Source organism: Pelobates fuscus, chromosome 1 (assembly GCF_036172605.1).
Source record: "Pelobates fuscus isolate aPelFus1 chromosome 1, aPelFus1.pri, whole genome shotgun sequence".
In the NCBI taxonomy this organism is placed as follows: Eukaryota; Metazoa; Chordata; class Amphibia; order Anura; family Pelobatidae; genus Pelobates; species Pelobates fuscus.
Window position 1 is genome coordinate 274,651,825 of NC_086317.1, and position 17,602 is coordinate 274,669,426.

Genomic DNA, 17,602 nt, shown 5'->3' on the forward strand with positions numbered 1-17,602 from the left:
AACAACTTTAGGGCCTGTCTTCCCTGTCTCTGCCACCGCCATAAACTCTCTGCTTGAGCCAAGTTCAGGGTTTTAGCTTTCTGGCCATGGTTGATCAGCTGACTGTTTAAGCCAATGAGTTGAACCTGCACTGCAAGACTTTGTTCAGAACAGCTAATGGAAGCTCCTAGGAGGAACTTCTGGCTAATGGTATCCATACAAGAAGAGGAGAGGCAGGTGCTGTGCTCAGTGGACTCTTCATTCTGGTATTTATGAAATCACTGGGTTAGAATAGATTCCTGGTAGGAGATGTACTTATACCATCAACATCTTACTCTCAATACACTGAAACTGCAAGCAGTTAATGTGGACTTGAGTTCCTTTTGCTGAATCCTAAAGGTTCTAAGAGAAGCTAAATTCACCAAGTTCTTCAGTTTACATGTGCTACTAGTTGCTGAAAGAAACCACATATTATCCCATGAATTTAGGGGAAACCTCTTTTAGCATCTGCTTAGTTTCTGTGGGTATCTACATTTTATTGTTTAAACCTGACATTATTCTGATTCCATACACTTCTATTAGTGAAAGAACATGTGCACAGCTCAGAGTAAACAATGTCAGGCTGCATTTTTAAGCAGATGCATGAGAAAATCTCTTTTTCATCAGTGCAACAAGGTTTTTATTAAAGAGAAGATTCCTGATACTTAGTTGGAAAGGTTGGATTTTACCATTCTTTAGAAAATCAATACATCTGCTCTTAGAAGAGTAGACATGGCAATTGTGCTAATTCTCATTTAAGCATTACTAGACCGAATGTGCCAAAAATCGAATTTCCTTTTAACTACTATGTATACTTCAATCATAGAATCAATTCTCTTCAACTGCCTGGGATGTGCCCTGGTTATTACTTACAATAGTCCCCCCCTTCACTCATGCAGATCTATAAACTTTACTTCTGCTATAAAATGGCATCTTGGTAAGAAATATGAATTGCCATTGACTTCAGTGTTAAATAGTTCAGCTTGGATTTCAGCTATAATTTTCACATAACAATTCAGTCCCTTGTCTTCCTCCCCCTCCCTAAAGTTTTGAAACGAAACCATACATAATGAGCTTGAAGATGCTTCTCAATACATTCATTCTGTTTCCAGCTTTGATAACTCAACCAAGGTTTCACCAAAAGAATCCGACAATCCCTTCATCTGCAGGAAGGAAGTTCTGAGTTGTCAGTTAAACAGAAGAATAATACACAACGTCCTTTTATAAGTGTATACTTTACCTGTCATCCAACATTTCATTATCATGTCACAGCAGAGTGCACTTTTCCACAGGTCACTTTGTTTAAAATGACACGGATAATGCACATGTCAGCAAGATGACAGTTCTGACCGTCCTTCAGAGATAAAACCGCAATACTAGCGTCTGCTCTTATCTCTGCTACATGCCTCAGACTATCATCTAACTGAGGCAGAACATCATTTCTCCAGAGAACACTTTTTTCATTTCCCGATTTTAAGGAATCAAATAAGCACCATTTGTCTTCATCTGAATATGCTTGACCTGTTCAAATGATGATGTCTCACATTTTAACAGGCAACATACGCTGAATTCAAATTAGGTGCATCAAACATGCCTCAGATCTCTTGTCTTTTGACAAACTAGGTTAGTTGGCAAGAGATCCCTGGTTCTAAGAGAAACGAACAATTGTAGAACAACCCAAAGAAACAAGAGAGATATCACTGTTAAACATCTGTCAAAGGACATAAAGGGACGGGGTAAAAATGTACATGGAAATTTTTTGAAACTAGAAAAAGTCGTTGAAATATCCAACGTTTAATGTTAAACAATTCTGGAAGATTTGTGGTTAGGAAAAAAAAAAGTTAAAACATTGCAAAACAGCAGTCAAATAAAAAGCAAACTGTTTTGGGGAGAGGTTAATAACCAAGAAAAACAATAGAAATAAAAATAGATTTATATTTGATAAATACTCTCTATCTATCTATATTTTAGTGTTGTTAAGGAAAATCATCTTCAATTTTAGTCAGTGGTTCATTGAAAGCTTCCTTGTTTGCTCCACTGCCCATTCTAGGTCAAACAAAGAAATACAGTAGACGTCAATTATATTAATACATAAGGGGTGAGTTTCCTCTCTTTGACACAAAATTGCTTTGATACAAAGACCCCCTGGAGAGATTAAGTGGAAAGTTTGAGGAATATTTTCTGTGCACAGCAAATACGTGTTTCTCTTTTCCTCCGGGAGAGAAGCTGTCATAGAATAGTTATTGTCAATGTAAGTGTATTTTTATGCAAAATAAGTAGCAATAAACAAATGTATATTTGAAAAATATGTAAAGAAATATGTTCCAGAAGAGTTAAACTCAAATATTCAAAGGAGAGGTGCAATCTTAATAGATGGTGATTTTATAATTAGTTTGAGACATATTAAACTAAAGGTGTTGTGGTTCTAACATAGGTGATTTAAACAGTTTCAATTATTTGTTTTAGAACAATCAGAACTATAGTGATGTTCAGACCTTTCTTGTAACAATAAAATAGGATTTAACACTCGTAGATCATATAACTATTTATTAGCTCTACATCTCATTACTTTGCCTGTTCCATCTAGCCCTCTTTCATTCTCAATTTGTGAGAGTAAATGTGACTACACAGCAGAAACATACTAACTATTTGTATTTAAGTATGTAGGTGCCAACTTCTGCTTTTAATGTGATGTACCATACAGAATATATACAGGAATTTCAGAATATAGAGTTGTGCGCAAAAGTTTGCAAACCCTGGCAGAATTTGTGAAATTTTGATATTGATTTTTAAAATATGACTGATCATGCAAGAAAATGTCTTTTATTAAAGGATATTGATCATATGAAGACATTTATTATCACATAGTTGTTTGGCTCCTTTTTAAATCATAATGATAACAGAAATCACCCAAACGGCCCTTTACATGCGTTTACATGTATACATACTTGTTACAGACCCACAAGGTGACACACACAGTTTAATATGGCAATTAAATGTTAATTTCCCGGACATGTGGCTTTTAAAATTGTAATTAATGCCTGTGTATAAATAATCAATGAGTGTGTTAGCTCTCATGTGGATGCACTGAGTTGGCTAGATACTGAGCCATGGAAAGCAGAAAAGAACTGTTAAAAGACCTGCGTAACATGGTAATGGGACTGTATAAAGATGGATAAGGATACAAAAAGATATCCAAGCCTTGAAAATGCCAGTCAGCACTGTTCAATCGTTTCTTAAGAAGTGGAAAATTTGGGGATCTCTTGATACCAAGCCAAGGTCAGGTAAACCAAGAACGATTTCAGCCAACACTGCCAGAAGAATTGTTCAAGATACAAAAAAAAACCCACAGGTAACCTCAGGAGGAATAAAGGCGGCTCTGGAAAACGACAGTGTGGTTGTTTTAAGGAGCACAATACGATGATACATGAACAAAAATAAGCTGCAATGTTTGAGCAACCAGAAAGAAGCCCTTACTGCGCCAATGCCACAAAAAAGCCGGTTACGTTATACCCGACAACACCTTGACATGCCTCACAGCTTTTGGCACATTGTAATCTGGAGGGACAAGACCAAAATAGAGCTTTATGGTCACAACCATAAGCGCTGTGCTTGGAGAGGGGTCAACAAGGTCTATAGTGAAAAGAATACAATCCCCACTGTGAAGTGCGGTGATGGCTCATTGATGTTTTGAGGAGGTGTGTGAGCTCTAAAGGCCCGGGGAATCTTGTGAAAACTGATGGCAAGATAAATGCAGCATGTTATCAGAAAATACTTGCAGACAATTTGCATTCTTCTGCACAAAGGCTTCAAGCCACACTGGAGAGATTTCAAATGTGCGGTTCATGCAAGATGACCAAAGACTTTGCATGACCTGGAGACATTTTTTCAAGATGAATGGGCAGCTATACCACCTGCAAGCACTAGGCACAAGAATTAGGCTCATGGACAACTATTACAATAGACTGCACACTGTCATTGATGCTAAAGGGGGAAATACACCGTGTTAAGAATTTAAGGGTGTGCCGACTTTTGAACAGTGGTAATTTAAATTTTTTCTTTGTTGCCATGTTTTGCTATATGATGGTGCCATTCTGTTATAACCTACAGTTAAAAATGAATCCCTTAAGAAATAAAATAAATGGGTTTTGCCTACTCACTCTCTTCTTTAAAAATGGTACATATATTAAGAATTCTCCAAGGGTATGCAAACTTTTGAGCACAACTGTATGTTCCTATAATGCAAATGGACATAACATGGTGTATATATATATAATTGAATACATTATGTGAGATCATATAGTGGTAAAATAATCATATAGTATCTATGAATGAATATGACAGGCCAGAAGTGAATTCTAACAAACTCAGAATGAAAAAAAAAAAACATTAGCATCTTTAGATATATGTGTATGCATGCATTTTGTCAAGAAATTATAATCTATACAAGTCAGTATGTGAAAAAAGAAATCGAAGGAGAAGCAAAAAAATCCTTCAATATGTTCAAAATTAAAAACAAAACTGAGAGGTCAGCAAGTTTTTTGTTATAGTTCACATCTGGTCTATATACTTAATATTATTAATTCATACATGCACTGCATATCATTATTATATCACTATATATCATTATATATGCCTCCTTCCTTTTTTGTTTTTCTTCTTTTTTCACTTTGTAGAATACGATCACTATTGTATTCACAGAACCACCATTCTGTGGAACGCATGAATGGATGCAAGCCTGAAACTTGAATGCATTGCTCTATGGAGTGGATCACAAAGGTCATTTCCAGGAGGAGTGAACCGGCAGAGACTGTGGGAGATTGGAAAGATCTGAACTGGGATTCTCCAATCCGGATGAAGTGGGAAAAGACACACTGGCACCTGGACTGACCAATGAAACATGAGGGATCGAGATTTAAATAGGCGGCGGGTTATGGCACTTTTTTTTAACTTGTTTTAAATATATGACCCTTGAAGAAGTACCTAAGCGGAAGAAACACGTAGGACTGCATTTCTGTACATTTTATCTTTTACATTTCTTTTTTTTTTTACTGATACCTGAATTTATCCCTTATGTTGCTGTCTTCACAGTAGGTGGACTGGTGACATCAGGAAGGAAATTAGCCCCCAAAATTGGGGAATGCACCACACACCAGCTAAGTGTTTTTTTGTTTTTTTATTTTTTTGTGGTGATGGGAATTAAACATTTGTGTTTTAAATTGTAATGTTTTTTCTTGTGTTTGTTGTGCAGCTATGTGAATGCTATGCATTGTTAAAGGTAATGTTAAAAGTGGTTAGAATGGGTTCAGGTTTCAAAGGGGTAAACAGCAGAGTTAGATTACATAGGGCACCTAATGTTTAAAATTTTCAGAGGAGCTATAGCTGTAGTATAAAGGGTATTAAAAATGAATGAGTCTAGGGCAGGGATAGGCAACCTTCGGCTCTCCAGGTGTTGTGGACTACATCCCCCATAATGCTCTTACACACACAATGCTGGCAAAGCATCATGGGAGGTGTAGTCCAAAACATCTGCAGAGCCGAAGGTTGCCTATCCCTGGTCTAGGGAAATAATATAGTTATATTTTGTATTTAAGTACAGGGATCTTTAGAATTATGTTAGAGTGGGGTTACATTTTGTATTTTGGTACATGAGTCTTTATTCTTATGTTAGAGAGGGGTTAAACTTAGTATTAGGGTACATGGTTTGTCTCATTAAATAATATGCTCAATCAGCTTTGAAGAGGGATGACTTTAAATCATGTGACTTGGTACAACACAGATGTATATTGAAAGCTGTTATTATTCATCAGGCCTTTCATGGCAGCCCATGTGTTGGACATACATGAATTTTACTATGATTGCCATAAATGAGCTGTAACATGCAGTAATAAAACTGAGAATGCACATTTGCAGTCCCATGATAAAGCAATTTACTGAATTTCGCTGTTTGCAGATTGTGACAGACTATATTGAGAATTGGATTTATTATCTATTTGCTGTATTGCTTCATTAAACATATGGATTTAACCTTTTGTAATAAAACCCAATTTGGAGCACAAACGAGTATCTTTTATTTCATTTTCATTTTTTATATAATAAATTACTCAAAAATACATTAATTTCAGTCAATGCTAAGGCAACACAGGCTTTTGAATAATCCAAATGCTGGAATACTGCACTCAATCATGTCTAGATGAAACTTAGTGGATGACTGGACTGAAAGTAGCTTTAAAATATAAATATAAAATATAAAATAAAGAACTGATTTTAAATAATGCAAGCTGTTTATCAACAGACACAATCAAGACATCAATGGTAGCATGACTTGCTTTGTCTTGTAACTTTTTCACAGGCTGAATTGAATTGAATAATTCACTCTGAATACAAATGCAATTATATGAGGTAAGTGTGGATAATATTCAGAGGAATCTATAAAAAAAAAGGCTCAAGTAATGGTAATTCTGGACCCTGGATTTTAATTAATATTCCAGATAAAAAAATGTATAAAAACAACATGTATTAACAAAAAGTATGACAGCATAACAAAAACTGCAACATTGTGAGTGGGTGGAATGAAAAGGCTATAAATTAAGTCACTTGAGCCTCCTTTTTTCATTCTACTAAATGCTAGTCAAGCTTGTTTTATTCTAACTAAATTCATATTCAATGTGAATTGCAGGATACACAATCCGGTCTATGATTAAATCCATTCATTGCAAAATGTGTAACACTGCCACAAATATGTAAATTATGTCATTTGCTGCACTGTTTTACCCTTTTTTTATTATTACTTTTGTTACTTGCCTATGCTAAAACAGTCTGCCTAGCTCACTTTGAGTGTTGGCATTCTCCTTTGTTTTGTGATTATTTAAAAACTATTTGGGCTAGATTAGCAAAATAAAGATTTACTCTGTTTACTGTATAGTGATTTTCCTATAGACTTAATGGATAAATAGCTATTCAATAAGCAGAGTAAACCCTTACTCTGGTACTCAAATCTAGTCCCTTGTTTCTTGGATAATCTTAAAGCTTTCAATTGTGTGTGCATAATAGGTCGTGCCTGTGCTCTGTGTCCCTTTTTGTTATGAGCTTTGGTTATTAAACTGATATATTCCGTTATCTAATGATTTTAATGTTGTAACATCTACCCTAGAATAATGAGTGTTAATGAGTGTTGGCATTCTCATTAAGGTCTGTGTGTAGTAATGTCCAATAAGATGGTTTCCTGTGAACAACATGCCTTTTGTTCAGGGAAAATATATAATTATATAAAAAATAATAATATATAAATATAGGGACTCTCTTACAAAGAAGAGAGACAGGAGAGACAGTTTTCTCCAATGTGTTAAACAGGTACATCTCATACTTCTTAACTCGCTAAAAAATTTAAAAATCTAAATTTTTCCTCCATTAAGTGCTATACAAGCCATACGGCTAATCTTAGGAACATGTACTGTATTATTCTGTGGATGTTCCGCTTCCCTAAGCCTCCATCAGCTGCGGCTTCAGCCACTAGCGACCTACTAATAAAATTTCAAAATGGGCAGGACAAGGCCACCATCTTGAATGCAGCCAGAGGGAAAACGCCATATCGGTTCGAAGACATGGGCCTTCCATTTTTCTCCGACCTTTCCCGAATGACGCGGCAATAGAGAAAATCACTATGCCCTCTCACAACACTTCTGTTGACTCAAACCATTAAATACTGCTTGGGTTTCCCTCACATTCTTGTCATACAGCACCAGAACATGGATTACAAAGTGTCCAATGTCTCCGAGATGGACGCTATACTGACCAGGCTTGATCTGCATTACACTCCCATAACTACAACTCCAGCATGGGACCCAACCAACATAATCCCATTTGTTCCAGCCTCCAATAGCAAGACTGCTGTTGCAGTTACCTGATTGCAGCACCCTCTGTTTGTTTTGTTTTTTATGCCTTAACTCCAATTTTTCTACCTATACAAAGAGTGACTTTTTTAGTTTTTTTAAGTTTATCAGTTCTTATGAGTTATATATTTAGTTTTGTTTCTTGGGGTTTTACCCCACCAAGTCATTAGGAAACCCCTGTGGGCTTCCTGGGTCATTACCAGGAATAATCCGGTTACGCTAGCTCCCCTATTACCACCAACTCCCCCAGCTCCGCACTAATAATTTCTCACTTTACTCCAACATGTGGCGCTGCCACCCTTGAGAGCGCACTGCTTCCCCTATTTTTAAGATCGTATTCACTTTTATTTTATTTTCCACGTTATGATTCCATTTTGAATATTGCCGTGCCCTTATACGGAACTTTCTGTTTCTAACACCTACACTAAGTGCCTTAGCACGGCAGTTTACTCAGTATACTTAGTTAAGTCTAACTTACTCCTAATTTAAAAAAAAAAAAAAAAAAAAAAAAACACAGTCAGTACAGTAAACCTTAAGATGGATGTATGTTACTAACCAGTTTGTCATATCTCAACTTTTGTATCACGTTATGTCTCTTATAGATAATAAAATGTACATTTTTTATTACAATCTCTATATTTTAAGTACACAAATTAAACAAAAGTAGCATAAAAACATATACATTTGTTAAAACGTTTGTAACCAATTGCCAATAGACTTATCTCCCATAATATTTTAACCAAGGGTACAACACTTGCCCCTGAAACATGCATTTATTTTGTATTGTGTTTCAGTGCTGATGTTTACACTTGTTAAACGATTATATTTGCCTTCATTGTAGTAGAGTACAGTATTCACCCCTGTTATCCACAATGGGTTAGCCCAAATATTACACTTAAAGGATTATTCTAAACACCATGACCACTTCAGCTATTTGAAGTGGTCATGGTGTCTGGAGTTTGAACATCCAGGGTTTTACTATGTAGATATGGAGATTAACCCCCTGCCCCCCTATTGCCAGAGGTCAAATTCCACTCATTGGAGCATCATTGCCATCCTCAATCAAGTAGTCTGGGCTGGCTAACGTGAATGTGGTGAAAATGTGGTGTCTGATGCCAGGAGACAGCCAGTGACAGCCCACTTTCTGTGCAGTCCATGTACTCTTTCAGCCCAGCTATCCTGACCACCCTCCAGTAAAAGGGAGTAACACCAGCCATGGAGGACCATGCTCGATAATGGAAATTATGTACGTTTACGCTGTTTTCTTTATTTTGTTGGGGTGAGGTGGGTGAACAACCACAGAAAGGGTTGCTCTATCCAAAATCAGGGCTTTATAAAAACCTTGATTTCAGGTTGGAATAACACTTAACACAAATAAAGTTACTTAATATAGGTATTTAATATATACTAATTCAATAATTGAGGCAGGGTCTTCTTCTCAAACTTGATTATGGTACATGACCATTACCACAACAAAATCACAAATATAACTTAAATAAAGTATTCTTTTGCATGCAACTGAACACTGAAAATATTTTTTTAGATTCAATATCAATATATTTTATGTATTCGAAAGATATGTTGAATTATGAATCACACGCCAGAAATTGTACAGAATATATTATTTGGATGAGCACTTACACCATTTGAGATTTAAAGTTTGTGTTTTAACACAGAAAATATTGATAGATTACAACAGATGCATTTAATACCACCATATAAAGTATTAAATAACATGTGCATCTAAAATACATTTATTAAAGAACATTGTGTAACAAGCCACCTCTCTGCCTATCTAGCTCCAGTCCTATATATGATTATATCTGCTTTGGTATAGAGACATTTTGTTATATGCCAATTATGATTCTGATTACTATTATTATGTCATTTGACAACATATTTAGGAGCAGTACAGTACAATAACAAATAAGCAGGGTACAATTGAACAAAAAGCAAGGGTAACATCTATTTGATTAATACTAAAATGTGGTTGCTATGAGAGTTTACAGTAAAATCTTAAATATTAGACGACACTAGAAGGAGAGAAATTATGTGGGTTAGTGAGGCTTTTAAAGCAGAGAGAGAAGGAAGAATAATAACAGTTTAACTAATATGTCTTCTTGAAGAAGTGAGTTGATGGTTATTTTTTGAAGGATTAGTGATTCAGGGAGAGTCTAATAGAGTCGAGAAGAGAGTTCCATAAAAACAGTGCTGCCTTAGAGACATCTTAAAGTTGAGAGTTGTAGATGTAAGTATGGGTAAAGCACAGACACAGCTCTTTTGTAGAGTAGAAGGACCTGGATAACTTTCTTAATAAATAGTGAGGATTAAGTAGATAGGTGCAGAAATATGAAGGGACATGTCATGAAAGACCAGGAGTTCATTTGAACTATAAATCTTATGCGAAGGCAGAGAATGGACTGACAGATGCGGCAGGTATGGGAGTAGGGAGAGGACAGGAAGATAAACATGGCTGCAGCATTCATTATGGTTTGTAATGGGGTGAGCTGGGCATGTGTAAAACCAAGAAGAAGCAGATTGCTGTAGTAAATAATTGAGATCGAGCAATAGCGTGGGTTGAGGTTGGGCTTTGTTAGGACTGGAGCTCTGTTTGCATGCTTGAAGGAATCAGTTAAAGCACCAGAGAAGAGAGAGTGATTGAATATTTTAGAGAAAGGCAGAGCAAAAGATAATGACACAGTACAAATAAGATGTGAAGGAATAAAACTGAAGGAAGAGTTTGTGGGGTGGGAACAGATGCAGAGCAGACATTTTTTATTGTATAGGGGTATGAGTGAGGATAGAGGTAGAGATGAGGTTGATGAGTGGGGAAAGCATACAAGACTATAGCTATATAGACTTAAGTTTTAACCCCTTAAGGACACAACTGGAATAAAAGGGAATCATGACGGAATATTTCCGTCATGTGTCCTTAATGGGTTAAACAGCCAGTTTAGTAAGAGGGGGATGTGGTCGTACAAAGCCTTGTTTTAAGTGTGGAAGAGACATTTTGGATCCTGAGAGAGTCTGGTTATGAGGTAGATTAGGTAATTTTCTAGCAATTACAGAGGGTCAAGTTGTAGATCTGCAGAAGAAATTTATAGTAAATACAGTCTAGTGTGTTTTTGTTTAAGTGTATACATCATAAATAACATAGTTTACATAGCTATTATGAACACTTTCCATAGATTACACAGGGAATTAACCAATTTGTCATCACACAGATATATTTTTAACATAAACAGGGTTATTCATTAAAAAGTGAAAATTTAAAGTGAATTCAAAGTTAATTTCAAATGTAAAGTCTAACTACCGAAACTTGAAACATTCTCTATATCAGCTATGCTTTTCATTTAACTACCTACTCTGGCCTTAAATGTGCAACTCACTGTGAATTCACTTTGGCATTTTGACTTTAGTAAATATTCCTGTAAGGGAGCCGAGGGAAAAGAAAAAGAGGAGAAATAAGAAAGTTTTTCATAAACTGAGATATACTAGGGCCAAAGTATTACCACTGGAACATTTATTGCCAATAGAAAATACAAGATATTTACTGCTATTCTCAAAAGTAGAAATGACTTATTTTAAGAAACGATCTATATCTACTTTAAATGCTATGCAATAATTTAAGTTTTATGAATATTATAAAATACAGGCTAGTGCAGATTGATTTTTGAATTAGTATGTAGATTTGTAATTTCCCTTTAGCTAATGGTATTCTTGTTCCATAGCTATTAACCAACTGATAAAACTACAACACATACTAAATCATAGTCTAAACCAGGCAAAGGCAACCTGTAACACTCCAAATGTTTTGGACTTCACCTCCCATGATGCTTTGTCATCATTATGGGTGTAAGAGCATTATGGGGGATGTAGTCCACAACATCTGGAGTGCCGAAGGTTGCCTATCCCTGGTCTAAACAGTTCAATGTACAGATAAATTCTTATAATGTCTAGCCGTGCTGGAAGTGAGTGAACCTAAGACATAAATAGTCTAATTATGAAGCACAAAGAACAATGATTCATTCTGAACATTGGTTATATTACTATTTACAGAATAGTTATTCTCTGAAATAATTTCTATACAATATGCTTTCCTCATCTATAGAAGAACCTACTAGGGACATACAAACGTATATAACCCGTTAAACCTTAATACTGTTATATTACCGTATATACTCGAGTATAAGCCGAGTTTTTCAGCACATTTTTTGTGCTGAAAAACCCCAACTCGGCTTATACTCGAGTCAGTGTCTGTATTATGGCAATTTGCATTGCCATAATACAGACAATGGGGGCTGTGGGGGCTGCAGAGAGATGTTACTTACCTTTCCTGCAGCTCCTGTCAGCTCTCTCCTCCTCCGCCGGTCCGTTCAGCTCTTCTGTCAGCTCACAGTGTAAATCTCGCGAGAGATTTACACTGGGAGCTGACCGAGGTGCTGAACGGACCGGCGGAGGAGGAGAGAGCTGACAGGAGCTGCAGGAAAGGTAAGTAACATCTCTCTGCAGCCCCCACAGCCCCCTCCTACACAGTGCCCATCCACTGGACCACCAGGGAAGGAGAGCCCCCCTCCCTGGCCAGCTAGCAAGCAGGGAGGGGGGACAAAAAATGTATATATATTAATAATAATAAAAAAATAAAAAAAAAATAAAATAAAAATAATAAAATAAAAAATAATAATAAAATAAAAAAATAAAAATAAAAAAAAAAATTAAAATAATAATTAAAAAAATAAAAATGCCCACCCCCCCACCAAGGCTCTGCATCACACTCTGCATTACACACACACATACACACACTGCATTCATATACACACACTGCATTCATACACACACACTGCATTTATACACACACACTGCATTTATACACACACACTGCATTTATACACACACACTGCACTCATACACACACACTGCATTCATACACACACACACTGCACTCATACACACATCATTCTCATACACACACACTGCACTCATACACACAGCATTCATACACACACACAGCATTCATACACACACTGCACTCATACACACACACTGCACTCACACACACAGCATTCATACACACACACACAGCATTCATATACACACACTGCACTCATACACACACACTGCACTCATACACACACACTGCATTCATACACACACACTGCACTCATACACACAGCATTCTCATACACACACACTGCACTCATACACACACACTGCACTCATACACACACACTGCACTCACACACACACTGCACTCATACACACACACTGCACTCATACACACAGCATTCATACACACACACTGCACTCATACACACAGCATTCTCATACACACACACTGCACTCATACACACAGCATTCTCATACACACACACACTGCACTCATATACACACTGCACTCATACACACACACTGCACTCATATACACACACTGCATTCTCATACACACACACTGCATTCTCATACACACACACTGCATTCTCATACACACACACTGCATTCTCATACACACACACTGCATTCTCATACACACACTGCATTCTCATACACACACACTGCATTCTCATACACACACTGCATTCTCATACACACACACTGCATTCTCATACACACACACACACACTGCATTCTCATACACACACACACTGCATTCATTATATACACACACTGTAAATAAATATTCAATTAATATAATTTTTTTAGGATCTAATTTTATTTAGAAATTTACCAGCAGCTGCTGCATTTCCCACCCTAGTCTTATACTCGAGTCAATAAGTTTTCTCAGTTTTTTGGGGTAAAATTAGGGGCCTCGGCTTATATTCGGGTCGGCTTATACTCGAGTATATACGGTATTATCCTTTTAAAATACATGCTATAGGTCACACTAATGATATGTATAGGTCTCTTGTGTTTCTGAAGACTGTTTAATTTTAAACTAATTTCTCCAGATCTTAATGATCTATTTCTGTGATTTTTATAGCTGTGAAAAGTTATTACCCAACAGTTATCCTGAGCTCAGAGAAAAGAAGGACACCGGGATGCCAAATGGAATACCTGAGGGGTATGATGGAACAGTATGACAACTTGGGAGGCATCCAAATGGTATTTATGAGCTATACTCATTTAAAGATTTCACAGTCAGGGTGATTTACGAAAATGAGAATGCAAAGTGAATTTCAAATTTAAGCCCAGAGTAGTCAGATTGAAAGCATAGCTGATTCAGAGAGGTTATCACGTTTGGCTATTTTCACTCTAAAGTTGAAATTCACTTTGAATTAACTTTGCATGCTCATTTTAGTGGATAACCTTGTAAATATTTATTGGACAGATACACAATAAAACAGGCAGATTTATATTCAACAATAGCTCTTAGAAAGATAAAGATATATGCAGTTTGTTCACAGCTGGCTTATAAAATAATTTCAGAATAAAACGTACTGCCCTTTTATATCTTATACCCTTTATATATATATATATATATATATATATATATATATATATGTAAACTTTTTGTATACTGTGAGAACATTTTTTAAGAACTGAAGCCTCCCGGCAAAACAATACACAGGGAATACCTATATATGCAATTAATAGTTATGATCTTGACATCATTGAATTTGTACTCTTAATACATTGTTAATGTGAGAACTACAAAATTACAATCTGAATAGCTAAACTGTATTATAGCACATATATTATTAAAACAAAAGGTAAGGATAAGGGCTAACTGTTCTTATGATTTTATCAGGTCTTAAATGTTTGATGGGTACCGTCAATATAGAAAATAATAAACTCATTATATACAAGTCAACAAAAAATATATGATATGTTCTTACCTTTTCTTCTTGGTCACTGTCGCTGTCACACTGATAAGAGAGAAAAAAACAGAGAAAATCAGTACATTTTATTTGCTAGAAGATTAAAAAGAGTGAAAATGTCAACACAAAGTAAAAAGTGACAAATGTGCATGGCTTTAAACCTGTCCCCTCTCTATGTCTTTAAAAGAAATACAGATAATCTTTCTAGAAATATGATGAGCGGGAAGGTAACATGGCTTGACAACAATATTAGAAGACAAAGAACATTGGACTGTGTCCAAATAGACTTTAAATATACCATAAAATGATGTGATCCAATGTTATTTCAGTCCACTGGCAGTCTTTAAATGAACAGTGGCAGGTAAAGAGACTAATGTTTGGTGAACAATTGGACTGGCTACATGCTAACATTTTATTAACTTTTAGATGGCTCCAGTTTGGAAATCAAAAATAAGTTTTATCATTAAAAATAAAAACACTAATCTTAAAATGTTTTTCTTTTTTTGTTTTCTAAGATAGTGCCACCTATTTCAGTGATTAAAAGCTATAAGCAATTTGTTTAAGCAACCTTGACTAAAGGGTGAAGAACTGAGACTGTCTACTAATGTAAAGAAAAGAAAATCTAAACGGTAAACACAGAGAAAATGCACATCAAAAAAATAAATAAAATACAAATACATGGTACGAATGATCACTCAAAAGTGCATAGCTAAACTTGTCAGATACAGCTGCTGACTAAAAATAAGATATGGGGAGATTATGCAGACTAGTTACTAAACAACAAGTTGCAGTGATTTGAGAACAACATTTTTAGAACAATACGAGAGATTTAAAAAAAAAAATAATTTCCCAAGTCTTTTGATTTTTGTCTAAATTGAATTAATATTTTTAATTTGATGTCACAACAGGATTTTACCATTCAAAGAAAAGTTCTTTGAATATGCTCAGTGTCTTGTTGAAGCAAAGATCAGCTTAAAATGTTTTCTGATACCACTGGTTGAAGTGGTTATGGTGCTTGGAGTCTTTGGGTTCCACTGCTAAACAAAGCTTTGCTTCCTCTTTCTGCCATGTCAATTCAATAGCAGTAACCCTGATATGGTGGCAAGCTGGGAATAGCTCAGCTTCTGTAATTTTTGTATTTTTAGAGACCAGGCTCTTGGGGATCAGGCATATCTGCTAAACCAGTGATTAAACCAGTTAAGCCAGTCAAGCTGTAATAATGACCAGCACACATGGACTGCAGGCAACATAGACACTTCATTCAGGTGGTTACTCTGATTAAGGTACCTACAGCATCCCTTTAAAGTAAAAGTAATTAAACATATTAAAACGTGAGCAAAATGAGGTATAGGTTTGCAAAATATAAAATGGAGACAGGTTCAAAATAAAAAGTCACAATAATGTACAAAAAAGTCCAAATATCAGCCATATTTTCCCCAGCTTTTCTACTTGATGAAACAATGTGCATGTGAAGACAAAGCAGAACAAAATTGGCCCATTATATCAATCAAACATTTATTGTATAAACCACAAGAGCTCTTTGCTGTTCACAACTATTCACAAAACAATCTAAGTCAAAGTACATTAGATTACCATGACGTGATGTAACATGGACATGTACAGAATCTGACAAGTTAAAAATTAATAACTCGATTTGAATTGGAAAAAAGTGTGTCTGCTGAAGACATCATATATTTTTATACTTGTTTTTTTTTTTAAATTTGTGCAATTTATACATGCCTGTGCTACCTTATTATTATTATTATTATTTAGTATTATTATTTTATTATTTATATAGCGCCAGAAAATTCCGTGGCACTGTACTGAGAAATATTGTAAGGTGATGCCAAATACACTAATTTGATACACTGCATCATTCGTATACAAAGAAAGGTTACGTTTTAAGTCTTCTTGAAGATGACATTTAAAATGTGGGCATATTTTTATCGATTTCATAATTCAAAAATACTTGTTATAATATTTAAAATGGCAACAAAGCTCTAAGAGTCCATTAAAAAGCAAATATTGCTGGTGTTAAAATGCTGTAACAATAATATATACTTACCAACCATTGTAGAATGTCTAAAGTAAGATATAACCAACATAACTATTGACTCATCCATTGCTCCAGAATATGTGTTAAATAATAGAATAAAATCAATAAAATATAAAACCTATATTAGAAATATTTGCAAAATATTAATAGGCAGAATACTAATGTGAATTTTAGTGGATGGCTGTTGTAGAGAAGAAGGATATTTCCTCTCTTGAATGAAATTTTGAAAAGTTTGAAAACAAAAGGTGTGAATTGTGCAGTCAAATCACTAGGCAATAAGTCCAGATTTGCCCTCTGGTCTAAAAATAAATAGCCTGTCACTTGTGGGATGGCAATATGGACAATTGGTTTGTAACCAAAAGCCCCTCAACTTTGGTGGAGAAAGGATGAACTGAGAAAATCACCTTACATAATTGAAATGGAGGGAAGATATTGATAGGGAAAATAGTGGACCAAACTAAAAAAAAGCACTGGACCCCACTCTGCTGACTCAGCTGAATGAAATGTGGAAGCATAATGATTTAGTAATGAAACTGCTACACAGCAGAAATAGGTCACCTAAATGTAGACTACAAAACTCAAAATAAAAATGTGTACACAAAATATAGGAGCCATGTTTGGCTGTTGAGACAGTGTAGGTGTATATGCCCAGCTGTCCATCGGTTGAGATTTTTCTCCCTCCCCTTTAATAAAAATGTACACTTTTATGCTATTTTGTATTTTGAAGTCCACACTTTCGTGACCCTTTTCTGTATTGTATATATATCTTCTTTAATAAAACATTATCTTTCACAGAGCTTCCACAAAGAATTGTGTCGGTC

The 17,602-nt window shown here is 35.5% G+C and overlaps 1 protein-coding gene across 7 annotated transcripts in view; it reads right to left on the reverse strand.

Moving 5' to 3' along the window:
• AUTS2 (activator of transcription and developmental regulator AUTS2) overlaps positions 1-17,602 on the reverse strand; it is a 1,446,188-nt gene that overhangs the window by 463,877 nt on the left and 964,709 nt on the right. For all 7 annotated transcript variants that reach the window (XM_063457388.1, XM_063457392.1, XM_063457394.1 and 4 more), the window contains one exon: positions 14,744-14,773. In XM_063457388.1, coding sequence (XP_063313458.1) covers positions 14,744-14,773 — 30 coding nt within the window. The remainder of the gene's footprint in view (positions 1-14,743; positions 14,774-17,602) is intronic.